This window comes from Anser anser (genome assembly GCF_964211835.1).
Source record: "Anser anser genome assembly, chromosome: 1".
Lineage (NCBI taxonomy): Eukaryota > Metazoa > Chordata > Aves > Anseriformes > Anatidae > Anser > Anser anser.
Window position 1 is genome coordinate 182923784 of NC_139720.1, and position 12942 is coordinate 182936725.

Here is a 12942-nt window from a genome sequence, read left to right on the forward strand (position 1 = left end):
TTTGTAGAGGTGAAAAATTGAAGTATTATGCTTAATTACTACTTTCATTTTTTCAAATGAGTAAAAATTATTTTAATTTTTGTTTAAAATGCCTCTACTGTGTCTATATGCTTGTGAAAGAATGAAATGGACTCTGGGCTTGTGCATCCGCTACAAAACCTACTAAATAGTGTGTATAGAAATTGTTTTTTAGCCAACTAAGCAGTAAGGTTCTGAAAAGCTTAATAAAAATACTGAATGGAGACATGCAGCTGAGATTAGATACTGATCAGTGCACAAAAGAACTTTTAATTGCCTGTGACTGTGAAAGGTTTTATTTGTTTGTCTTAATGGTGCCTTTTAATTTTACACTTCCAGTCTTCAGCTGCTAGTGATGCTTTTTTTAGCCACATAGGCAACAGCTTGACTGGTGGTTCCCCGACTAAATGTGTGATATCAGGAACTAGACCATCTATAACTTGAAATGTATTTAACAAGAAGGTCATTGACAACAAATCCTGTTTTTTCCACAATCTGGCAGCTTGTTGCTGCCACTTCTTGGTTGTACTGGCATTAAGAAAACAACTCTTAACACTGTGAAATATGCTTGATTAAAACTCTTGACGTGGAAGTCTTTATTAATAAAGTCCAGGAGTAGCAAGCTTCCACACTGCTAAAAATTTGAAATGTGCTAAAGTAACTCTGAGGAGCTCTAGTGAGAGATTCAGATTCTCTCCATTCAGACTTCGGGACTTCTCTGAGTTTTCCAAAATTGCTGCCATTTGAGATAGCCCAAGTAGTTTATTGTTCAATAGGAATGACTTTGGCTGTAGCAACTGTTTTTCATAAAGCACAGAGCTGTCACTAGATGGCAGTAAACCTTTGATCACCAATGCAGAGTATGAAGTGTATTGCTAACTCCTTGCATTAAGTAGATCCCCTTACAGGTTATGATGAAAGCACTAGACTTAATACTTGGAGTTTTCTTATAATGTTTTCTTACTGTAGCTAGATGTTTAGGATCTGCTTTTAAGCCCCCTGAAATTGGTGAGAATATAATCATTTTCATCAGTGGTTTTCTATCTGGTCCATTACATAAAATTCAGGTAAAACCAGTAGATAAAATAGGTGTAAGTACTAGTTCAGAGCACCATAATTATGGGTTGTTTTCATTCAATTTTTTCAATTGTCTTCAAGCTTTTTATTATCGTTAGTAGAATTTCTGTTAGAAGTGCTTTTCCCAAGCCTTCTGAAAAATAGATTAGAGAATGTGTCTTTGGACTATACAATTATGATGACTAAACGTTTTTTCTTTGTCCACTTATTTTTTGAGTGATACAAGCCAAACTGAGGTTAAACAGTGCAGAAATTCAATAAAAAATTCAGGAAATAGCTATACCACTTGAGGAATCAAACTTTTTTAGATGTTAAGTGAAAAATCATTACAATAATCTTCCTAAAAGAATAGGAACTTTATGGTATTGCTTAACACAGAACTTGAAATAAACCAGTCCACATAAGTATTCATGGATGGTAATGGATACCATGGTTCTGTATGTATGTGCGAACAACAAAGGCAGAAGAATACATTATGTCCCCAAAAGTTGGAAATGTGGACTGTTAGGTACTAGCTTGTGCACTTACCTTCTTGTCCTGTATGGCAAGATCGTTGTTCTTATTTTCCCACATACAGATATTTCAGTCACCTCCCGCATAACATGCGCAATTTGAGAAAGTGCTGTGCTCTATCTTAGAATACTGATCCTTCTGAAAGTCATGAAAAATGTTTGTCATCAGAATTTCAGTTTTAAAAGATAAATTGAAAAATGCTGTCTTCAGAGAAATACCCTAACAAGACACTTAATCTGTCAAATACAAGATCCTATGCATTTGTCTTAAGAATAAATCTAATTCTTTAAACTATAGCTCTTCTGAAATACTGATGTTACTTGGGTTAACTTTAGTAAGTTAACTTCTTGTCTTAACTTTTTAGAAAAAGGCATTGGATATAAATCAATGGATATTGAATATGGTTTTGAATCTGTTTTTAGCAGGAATCTTCGAAGCATTATGTATATGTGCACATGGTTTTGATGCTTTTTTTATTTTTCTCTACTAATTAACTGTAAAAAAAAGCCAATAAGATTATACATGGACGCATAGTTCAATATTTCAATATATCCCACTTCACAAAATGTAATGCATATATTTTTGATCTTCTGCTTCTCATCTAGGCAATAAAGAATCATCGTTCTTCCTTTCTAAGGAGATACTACTTATAATTCTCAGGAACACTGAAAAATTGCTTTAATGTCCGCATCCTCTTCTTCATCCGTAACAGTTTAAAAATTAAGGATCTTAAATGCAAAAATCTTCCAACCTAGCTGCAGATACAGAAGGTAGAATTAGGATTTCAGCAAATTACAGCCTTCCTATTGGAAGTAGAAGAGACTTAAAAATTTTAAAAATATTAAAAAGTCACATGAGAACTTGAGTTAGATTTAGACCCGGGGTGGGTGGGAGAAGACCTTCTCATGCTATTACTAATGGGAACATTGGCAGCTCTACTTCAGAAAAATGTGGCTTTTCTTTTAAGTATTTATGTTAAAAAGGCTGTATCATCTTGTGAATGGATATCAAGTGCCACACTTCAGTACATTTTTCTTACTATACTTGCGATCACAAGATTTGAAACAAAGCTGTTTTCATTCACCAGTCTTTTTTTTACAAAAGCCAAATAATTTTTTGTTAGGTTTTTGCTTAATTTAACTGAATACTTTCATATACAGGGATTGCAATTCCACCTTACTGCTTTTAGAAGTGCTCATTATTTATTACTTATATCTTCTGGTTGCTTACTTATGGATTGTAATCATTCTAATAATGCGAGAATTAGATGAATCAGGTTATTAGAATTCACAATGATTAACACAGTTCAACAGATATTTCCCAGAAGGTTGTTTGATAACTGAGTTGAGAACTGAAATCATAAACTTTTTTGTTCGCAGAAGTGCTGTTCCGTTTCTGGAAACTGAGTCAACCTCAATGCTTTTTATTTTTTCCAGAGCTGCAATGAATACAATTCAGCAATTGATGATGATTTTAAACTCAGCAACTGATAAACCATCAGATACCCTTATCACGTATTTCAATGTAAGTGAAGTGACTTGATGAAATGTTTGTGAAAGATTGTTAGAATTATCACACAATTAAAACCTATTCATAGAGATCTGATACGCGTGTTCTGGTGACTCTTTTATTAACACACACTTTGGAAGATGTACATTTTCATTGGGATGGTTTAAATGTAATTACTCCTAAACTCCGAACTTAGAAAGCATTTCTATCTATCTGATGTGTACTGGGAGACTGTAAGTACTTAAACCTGTCTGTTACTGTGCTAATGGTTTATACATCAGATGGAAAAATAAAGGGGTATAAAGGAGACATAGGAAGAAAAGAAGGATGTGTTCACAGAGGATCTCTTGTGTCCATATTCAGCAACTTAACCGTACTTAAAACTTGAAAGACGTTAACATAGTTGGTAGTACTCATATTACTAGTATTAGTTGCAGTTTAGATGCATGTGAGAAATGAAGCTGTAGTTACTGGGAATTGTTGAACACCACGTATGTTATATATTCCATCTTTTTAAATAGTCCACTCTGATTTATGCTGATGACATGATTAAGAGATGTTACAAAGTGATGCAGGACTCATTTGATTAAATCGTTAAAATGTTTTTGAAGTAAAATATCCTTTCCTTGCCGCCTCTTCTCCTGCCTTCCTTCCTGTCCTCCACTAGAATTGCACAGTGAACCCTAAAGATAGTATCCTGAAAAGAGTGGAAAGTCTTGGCCACATCTTCAAAAAGAAATTTGCTGAAGCAGTTGGACAGGGATGTGCTGAGATTGGCTCACAGGTAACTAGCGTTTTGTTTGAGTATTACTCATCTGAACTCTATTGCTACTAGCTAGTGTGAGAGCAGACATAATGACTGTCCTCCTTCAGTGAAGATTAATAATGTCAGGAAGCAACAATACTCTTCAACTTCAGGAAAGGATGTGGTTTTTTTCTAATGCTCTGTAAAGATATTTAACAAGTGATTTTTATTATTTAAGGAGCAATAGGAGCTGGGTGGGGGAGTGTGCTAGAAGCACTTTAATGAAGAATAAGAAAATTGCTGGGCATAATGCATGTAGTGAAAGGTATACTTGCATTCATTACGGTAACTTAGCCTGAAACTATGCAAAGTGTGACTTGCTTCCTTATAAAATCAGTAGGCCAGCTGTGCTTTTTACAAGAATTTTTGGAAAGCAAATACAACCAAGTTTGTACTCTGTAGCCTTCTGTCTGTCAGCACTGCTTTTTCTCCTGTAGGCCATGACTTGACATAAACATGGATTGGTCTTCGTGTGGTTGAGGTGGTCACAAACCCTAGTGGCCTTTGATGCCTTTCCTGTACTACTGACAATTATAGATGAGGAGAATGAGGTTTTTATAGTATCTCTTCCAAAAAAAACTGAACCAACCAACCCAAACTACAAAACAGAAAGGGGAAAAAAAAAAAGAATATTCTAAATCAATAAAACATGAGTCTGCCTGATGCAGTTTGAAGAACTAATTGTAATATTTTTTCTTTTTTAATAGAGATATATACTTGGGGTACGGCTGTATTACAGAGTGATGGAGTCTATGCTAAAGTCGGTAAGTTTAGTACTTGTAACTTGGTATTGCATTTCTGAATTCCAAAAAGAATCACAAGCTTGATTTATGCATTTCAGGAAGAAGAGCGCCTTTCAGTGCACAATTTTAGGTATGTGCCCATAACTCATTATTATTATTATCCGCTATTTTAGTGTTAAGGCAAGTAGTAATGACTTGTTTTTTTCCCTTAGCAAACTGCTGAATGATAACATCTTCCACACATCTCTTCTGGCATGTGCTCTTGAAGTTGTCATGGCTACGTATGTCAGTAAGTTGAATCTAAAGTGCCAAAGAGCATTTTTACTTATCAATAGTTTTTGCTATTTGTTCTAATACATAAAATACAGTAAATAGCAAGAAAACAGTGGTTGCTGAAGTTTCCAAACTGGCAATGATTCAATAAACACAAAAAAGGAGATACAACAGAAGTAAAAGAATGTAGCGCTCTTGGTAATACTGATCTGTCTTCCTTGTAGGAACTGCTTCACAAAGTGATGGCAGCAGTGCTGAAACAGACTTGTCCTTCCCATGGATTCTCAATGTATTTGATTTAAAAGCTTTTGACTTCTACAAGGTGATTGAAAGTTTTATTAAAGCTGAGCCGAGCCTAACAAGGGACATGATAAAGCATCTAGAACGCTGTGAACATCGCATTATGGAATCTCTTGCTTGGCAATCTGTAAGTAATGCTTTCAAGTAGTATTTACGCTTGTATAATGTGTATTTAGAAAAAAAATCACACTCAACTCCAAAATAAGTTGCAGTCTTGTTGAGATGTAGTTTTTCTCGTAATACAAGAGCTAAACAAGTTTAGTCTTGACATGTCTTCGGGTTTTGGAAAAAAGGTTATATCAGAGAAAGTGACAGAGCTTTTCTGATAGTTTTTCTCGTTTCTGTGATCGTAATCCAACATCTCTTACCAGTCTGCCGTGGATATGAAGGGTAATATTCTTAAATGCTATCTTGGTGCCAATAGGCAATGCAATGCATTCTGTGCTTTTATATGCATGCTGTTGTTTTATCCAGTTTTAATTCCTACTTGATATGGGGGTCTTAGTTCTGTGCCTCTGATGTGGTTGTTAATAGTACTTACAATTCTGATTCATGTTGTATTTGGCGCTTCAATTCCTTTGGTATTTTTGAAGGCCATAAAAATCAGGCTGGCAGGTTGGGTTATGCTTCTGAGGCTGAATCTCAGTAAATCAACCACTGTCCCTTTATACTGTGTGTTACTTTTAAACCAAAAATATGCTATTAATGTGACAAAACAGGAGACTATAAAGACTACTAATTTTGACCAGAAAGCATAGTGACTGTGTAAAAATCCATCTGGTACCTTGCAGTTCTGGGAAGTCTAAAAGAACACAATGCCTTACCCAATATGATACTCTAGTTGTGAAGCAAATTTGTGTATGGTTTTGTTCTGTGGTATGACTTAAGCTTGAAAAGCTAACAACTTTCTCATACTGGCGATATTTTACCAGGCTGTGGGGTTGTGCTCTCATGAACAGAGACTGCATCATTGTGTCAGACCCACAGGAGCTGCATCTTGGGCTCAGGCTCCTAGCTCAGGAGAAGCACACTGGCCTCAGTGTTATAAGGAAATAATTACCATGCTTCAAGCTGAGTCTGGTTGACCTCCTTATGTCAAGCAGCTCATTTTGCTTGATTTCCATTGCCAACAGTGTCAATGGGCATGAGTCAGGCAGCTCTCTGAATGTGTCCTGTTAAGATGGTGACCTTTGCGTTAGCGGTCTAAAACTTGTGGATTTGGCTTCATGCTCATCACCCCAGCATTGCGTGTGCCCCAGAACTCCTGGTGCTGTGCTACAGCTGATATACCAGTGTAATATTTTTTCCTCTGTAATGTTTTTGCACATTATATGAATGTCTTAGAGAAATGCACATGGCCTCTCCACTGCTGTATGAATTCCATCATAGTTTGGCTTTTCTTTGAAAGAGACTGCCCGAAAGCACTCGAAGGCTGAGAGTCTTGTACCAGAGCTTACAGCAACAGGGAAGATGAAGCAGATTGCTTGAACTCTTCTTGAAATGTTTAAAGAGTGTTTGTTTCAGAATTTTATCCTTTGGAGGACAAAGGCAGAGCAGAAATTGGCTTCTGCTACCTAATGCAAACCAGTTTGTCAGCTTACTGATCAGCAACAAGCCTTTACCTACCAATTTCTACCTAGGAACAACATGCAGATAATCTGATCTGGACTTGGGCTTTCAGACTAGGAAATCCAAAGCATTGTGTTTGTAATAATTATGGGTATAATTGAAGTCTTTTGTTAAATTACAACATCAGCAACAAGCACAAGATTACTTCAAGTTCTCTGAATGCCTTATTTGAATGTTTGGGGTGTTTCTTTGATGTATTCAATCCATCTTTGTGAGTTACCAGAGGTGTGTTTGGCACTGTTTTGGGGTGGCTTATGCAGTTTGTTTCAGTGGTTGCCAGTAGGCGTCTGTGAAACAGTATTTCAAAAAGTACTTGTTTTGTTCCCTTCCCACATGTGCTTGGCCTCTATTAAAAAACAGGGCTTAGAAAAGAGCTTGTGGATAGTACAGGAGGGAATAAATACAAAGAAACATGCAGTACATGTAGCCAGGTGCCCTTCTACTTTACTGCCCTCTGTCATATCTCCTCTGGATCACCAGGAGCTCAGGATGCTCAGTCCACAGCCTCCTGTTGTCCCTCCTTGTTGCTGGCAGGCTCATCACTAGAGGGCACAGCAAGGCTCTCAAAAGCTGAGGGAAGCTGGTGCTGGCAAGCAGCTATGGGCTGGTTGCAACAGGAGTGTGCAGGTATCTTGTGACTTCGTGTTGGTCTCCGTTGCCTCCTTGTAGGACTCCTGCAGTTACCTACTTTCCACCCAGCATTGCTGCCCATCCCTGTCTTCCTCATCCATTGTAATTTGAATAAACAGTTTAATTCTTGCAGGTATTCTGTAGCTTAAAGGGAACTAAAATTTTCAATATGGTTCAAAGAATAGTCTCTACTTTAGCATTTGTTAGTGCTATGAAGAGTACAAAAAAAAGGTGAGTACCTGAACCCTGTTTGGTGCTACAGCTGCACGTAAGGGGAAAGGCTGCAAGTTTTAACCAGCCTACACATATCCTACACATATAAGCAACCTTTTGAGCAACCTGGTCTAGTGGAAGGTATGGCAGGAGCTTGGAACTAGACTTTCTTTAAGGTCCCTTCCAATCCAAACCATTCTGTGATTCTGTAACCAGGAGAGCGGTGGCTCAGGGGACCAGAAGTAGTGAAATGTCAGTGTTGACAAAAGGCTCTTTACCCAGAGGGTGGTCAGGCACTGGGACAGGCTCCCCAGGGCAGTGGTCATGGCACTGAGCCTGCTGGAGTTCAAGAAGCGTTTGGACAATGCTCTCAGACACATGGTCTGATTTTTTGGGTGGTCTTGTGTGGAGCCAGGGATTGGACTCGATCCTTGTGGGTCCCTTCCACCTTGGGGTATCCTGTGATTCTAGTATGAAAAATGTAATTCTTTAGCCTAAGTGTAACCTCTTTAGGTTAAAGTTTCTCTAACATATTTAATGTATTTTTTTAAGAAGTGTTATACTCTGAAGAAGTGTGTATCATGCAAAAAAACTAATTTTGTATTTTCATCTAGTTCTTACTTTTTCCCCAGAGGTGAAACAATCCATTACAAGGTTTGTCTGCTCTTTGGAAAGTCAGCTGTATTGTCTGTGTTTATCCGATCTTTCCTCATTTTCCTGATTGCTTCTGGAAGCAGGACTGCAATGCGAGATTTGAAGGGACAGAAATTGAACAGAGAATAGCTGAATTTATTGTAGTTTTACTTGTCACAGAGCTTTTATGAGGGAAAACGCCTTGCATAATTTCTCTGAAGAAAAAATCTTAAGAGCCCATCTGACCTTTATCTGACTTTGGAAGCTGTATTGAATGAATGTGAAAGATGGTTTCTTACTGGTGTTCGAAGATAATACATCACTCTTTTGCTAGTCATTGCGAGTATGTTTATTGCTTTTTGCATTGCTAGCTGATTTAGTCATCTGTACTTCAGGAAGCAGATGATACTTTTCTAGGTCATCCTTTCCTTTAGCTGTGGTGGTTTTACCCTGCTGGGCAGCTGAACTCCACCACAACTGCGCTCTCACTCCCCCTCCTCAGAAGAAGAGTGGGTGAAGAAAATATGCTGGAAAGAAAAAAAAAAAAACAAAACTCATGTGTTTAGATAATTTAATTAAAGGGAAAAGCAAGAGGGGGGATAAAACAAGGAAAGCTGTGCAGAAGCACAGAGGGGAAAAAAAAAAGAAATATTCTCTACTTTCCATTAATGAGCGATGTTACAGACTGTGAAGATCAATTTGGAATACATTACTAACACTACATATTTTTATTCATTAAGTAAAAGAATACCATACTATCTATACATCTATATTTAACTTCGGAGTATTTGTGCTTCATCTCGTTAAAGTATTTAAGGCACCATTTTAATTTGATAGCTTCAGTTAAAGAGACTAAAATTACTTCAAAAAATAAAGGTATCTGTAGTCACTGATTCATTTTTATCATGTCTATATAAATATAATTTAAACCTTGGAACAGATCAAGCCCATTTCCTATGAAATGAGGATAGCCCGTTGTCTGCCAGCCCAGGAGTTCACACTCAGCCTTTTTTTTGTCAAATTGATCTGTCTAATAGCCAGTCAGGAATTATTTTGAATATCTTAGATGAAGGTTACGTGAACACATTCACAATTCTTTGAGTTTCCCTTAGTGAAAGCCTGGTCAGCTGCTGTGCCACGTGTTTGGCTGAAGTATTGCTGCTCACTGCTCTACGTTGGGAAAGAACCAGGGAGGAGCAGACTTTCAGTGCCAGTAAATCAAAGTCTGTCAGTTTTCACAGTCTATTTTAGGAGCAAGACCTCAGTACTATCTGAAATGTATCTCTGCAATTTTTTTCCTGAGTTACTGAAGAAAACATCAAGAAAATGCCTGTGGAGTGTCCGTCCTGTTATCCATACTTGCAAATTGTTCCAGTTGTGTTTCCATGCCTCTCAGCCATGAAGTGGGAGGGCCAGGCAAGGCACTAGGTCTTTTTTATGCCTCTGCTTGGGGACTATGCTTCCTGTAAATGCCTCTTCACGTCTACAGTAGGTAGAGTACAGACTGTACCTGTTTTACATCACATTTGGCATACTTGAAGTCATACTTTAGTGCATCCTCATGAGTAAGAGGAGTCCAAAGGGTAATCCACACAGGACTGTGGTTTTAAAAGGTTACCTGATAGCTTCTGTAGTTAACGGGAGTGGGAGCAGCTGCAACCCCACAGCACCCAGAAATGAATGGGGAAGTACACTGGCTCTGCCCCTGTGTGCTGGGCTGAATGGAGTTAATGCGGTCTTAGGTCTGCAAATTTGTGGTGATCTGGTCTGCTAGTTTTTTTTCGTGGGTGTGTTTGTGTGAGAGACAGATGACTGCGCTACAGGTGCAGTTGCTCACTCACTGGCTGTGTTGCTCTTTAGCACTTCCTGGCCTAATTAGTGTTTATATTTCCTTAAAGGAAGGAGGAGAGCCAATATTGACAGGTGTTACGATGTAACGACTGATGCAAGATAAAGGTGTCTCTTCAAGGTTATTTCTCTTAATGGTTAAAGTACAGTCTGAAGGAAGCAAGTGTATTTTGCTTTATCCTAACCCCTTGGTCTGATCTTTAACTTCTTCCATGTAGCATTGTCTAAACTGTGCTCTGCAATGCTTCTCCTTTATCAGCGCCTTCTCTGTGCTTTCTGTTGTCAATTAAACATTTGTGATGAGATCTGCAGTGCTGTTTTGTCATGTATCACTGATTGAACATAACTCAATGTTTGCAATGCGTGTTCGTCAACTAAATATGTAGTTAATGTTTGTGCTCGGCTGCCTCATCCCACAGCAGAGACTACTATTGGTTTTAATTTATGCAGCTTGTTGTGGCAGAAATACCTTCCAGAAGAAAACAATGCGTTCCCAGAGAATATATTTACTGCACAAATATGACAAACTCCCTGAGCCGGAATAACAGCAGACCTTCTTTGATCATGCAGTAAGGAGGAAAACATTAAATAAGCATGCCTAAGATTTCTTTAAACAGACAAGCTGTGCGGAGTTGCAGGTCAAGTACTCCTTAGTTTTTGGTAGTCTTTGTACAAGGACGTGGTTATTGTGGAGCTCCCCATGCTCGAGTGCTTGCTGCCTGTTTCCTTGGATGAAGTGTACAATTTCAGGTTAGGTTTCTGTGCTCCCTTTAAGGAGGAATTAAACATCTAGGAGGACAGGTTAGTGTATTGTCTGGTGGTGTATGACCTTCTCGGGAGCTCTTTCTGTTAGGTTTGTCTGAAGTCCTACATCTCTTTTGGAGGTAGGCGTCTACGTGCAGTTAAGAAAGCCCTCTCTTTGACTTAAGTGTCTCAAGACATTGCCTTTAAAACTAGAAGAAGTAGGAATGGTCATACCATCAACACATACAAAAAGGTTACTGGGTAAGTTGCGTTGCTTTATTAGAAGAATGACCCTAAAACTTTGCTGATAGGCAGCCAAGCAAGGCCAGGTGCCAAGGATTAGAGTCTGGGGCTGCATGTATGCTGACAGCCTGAAAGGGACAGTGGTTCAGGCTTGAGTACTGCCGGACAAATATCTTTTTGTTGTTGTTGTGTTCCCTGGCTCGTTTGGGCCTTTTTTTGGTGCTCTTTGGGACAGTGCCTGGGCAAGGTGTGGGGCGTGATGCAGGTCACGAACTATTTCCAACTGCTGCTGTGGATTAGTGGGCGAGGAAGCTCTAGCTGTGTGAGTGCAAGCCGTGCTTTGCCGCTTGCCCCCAAGGGTTTAGGACAGGCCATGGCTCGTCGTGTGAACGGCTACAGATGTAATCGTGGGCTCAGCCACAGGAGTGACTTCAGCGCTGGCAAGTGAGTCACCCCTCCTCTTACTTTCTCCCCTTCAGGCTCCGGGAGTCATACGTGTGGCTGCACAGCAGCTGGTTTCTCTTAACAAATCCAGCAGACGCTCTCTTTCCATGTCTACTGAACTTTGCCTTTCAAAGACCTTAGATATAGGAATCCTGAACTTGTGCTGTAGGCACAAGAAATGTTTGGCTTACCCAGAATGGCAGCACTTGCGGGCATGCTGACTGGCAGGAGATGGCTGACTTAGGGGAGCTTGACTGGTGTAATGGTAGGCACCTCATGAAATCTTGTGGGCTTCCCCTATCTGCTGCCACCTTTTGGATTTTAGGTGCCTCATACCCAGTCTTGGTGTCGATGTTGCTGTGGTCAGCGACTTATAACTTTGAATTTTCTGTTTTTTTCTTAAGGGTCAGACTGCGTTAAGCATCACCAAATTATGCCATTCCACACACTTACTCTCCTTTTTAAAACGTTAGCTTAGGAGGGTGCAGCTTTCCTCTTAAAGGAGGAACTGACAGTTGATTTGAGGTTTTCTGTCTACATACTAAAAATATTTCTCTTGCATCATGAGCATGCGCCAGAAGTGTGTGTGATCAGGTCACTGCCATCGCTGCTGGTTTGCATGACAATGCTGAAGAATCACACCGGTTGTGCTGTGTGTGCTTTTTTTTGTCAGGGTTAAGAATTAGCCCTGACCCTTCATTTGTCACAACTGTGCCTGGAAAGCCTTCTAAATTACAGGTTTTAAAGCAAAAGCCAGCTTTTAAATTCCTGCCTTTACAATACTAAGCACGTTCTTAGAAGTCTGTAAGATGTTTGCTTTGTGTTTGTGTACATATCATATGGTAGCATATATATATTTATATACTTTTTTAGCTTGGGTATATGCATAAAAATCTTTTTAATAGATGTATAAATAAAATATATTTACGTACACATATGTAAAAGTGATTCTTTCACCTTTCTAGTGGCCTTTAGTAGGAATTTTACTGTGGTTTTTGAGCCTCAAAACCTTTACCTGCCTTAGCAGCTGAAAGCACTCTGAAGAACCAGGAAGACTACTGAATGCTAGTCTTCACTCCAGCACCAGCACTTTGAAAATCTTCCCTGTCACTCCTATTTGTCATCAGGCTGACTCAAGCTGTTACCTGTGCTTGGGTGTTACCATCCTCCCAAATCCTCTAGGCTACTAGAAGAGAGGTCCTGCACTTTCTGCTTTTGTCTGTATTGGCGATGTGCTCACCTCCTGATAGGCACTGACAAAGGGTACAAACACTCACTAGGGTTGTAAGGTATTGGTTATGTATTAAGACTTACCTGTTT

The 12942-nt window shown here is 39.0% G+C and overlaps 1 protein-coding gene across 2 annotated transcripts in view; it reads left to right on the plus strand.

The window, feature by feature from the left end:
• Positions 1-12942, plus strand: part of RB1 (RB transcriptional corepressor 1) — an 82127-nt gene that overhangs the window by 23800 nt on the left and 45385 nt on the right. For both annotated transcript variants that reach the window (XM_083796047.1, XM_083796048.1), the window contains 6 exons: positions 3045-3132; positions 3785-3901; positions 4630-4686; positions 4764-4795; positions 4878-4954; positions 5163-5365. In XM_083796047.1, coding sequence (XP_083652173.1) covers positions 3045-3132; positions 3785-3901; positions 4630-4686; positions 4764-4795; positions 4878-4954; positions 5163-5365 — 574 coding nt within the window. The remainder of the gene's footprint in view (positions 1-3044; positions 3133-3784; positions 3902-4629; positions 4687-4763; positions 4796-4877; positions 4955-5162; positions 5366-12942) is intronic.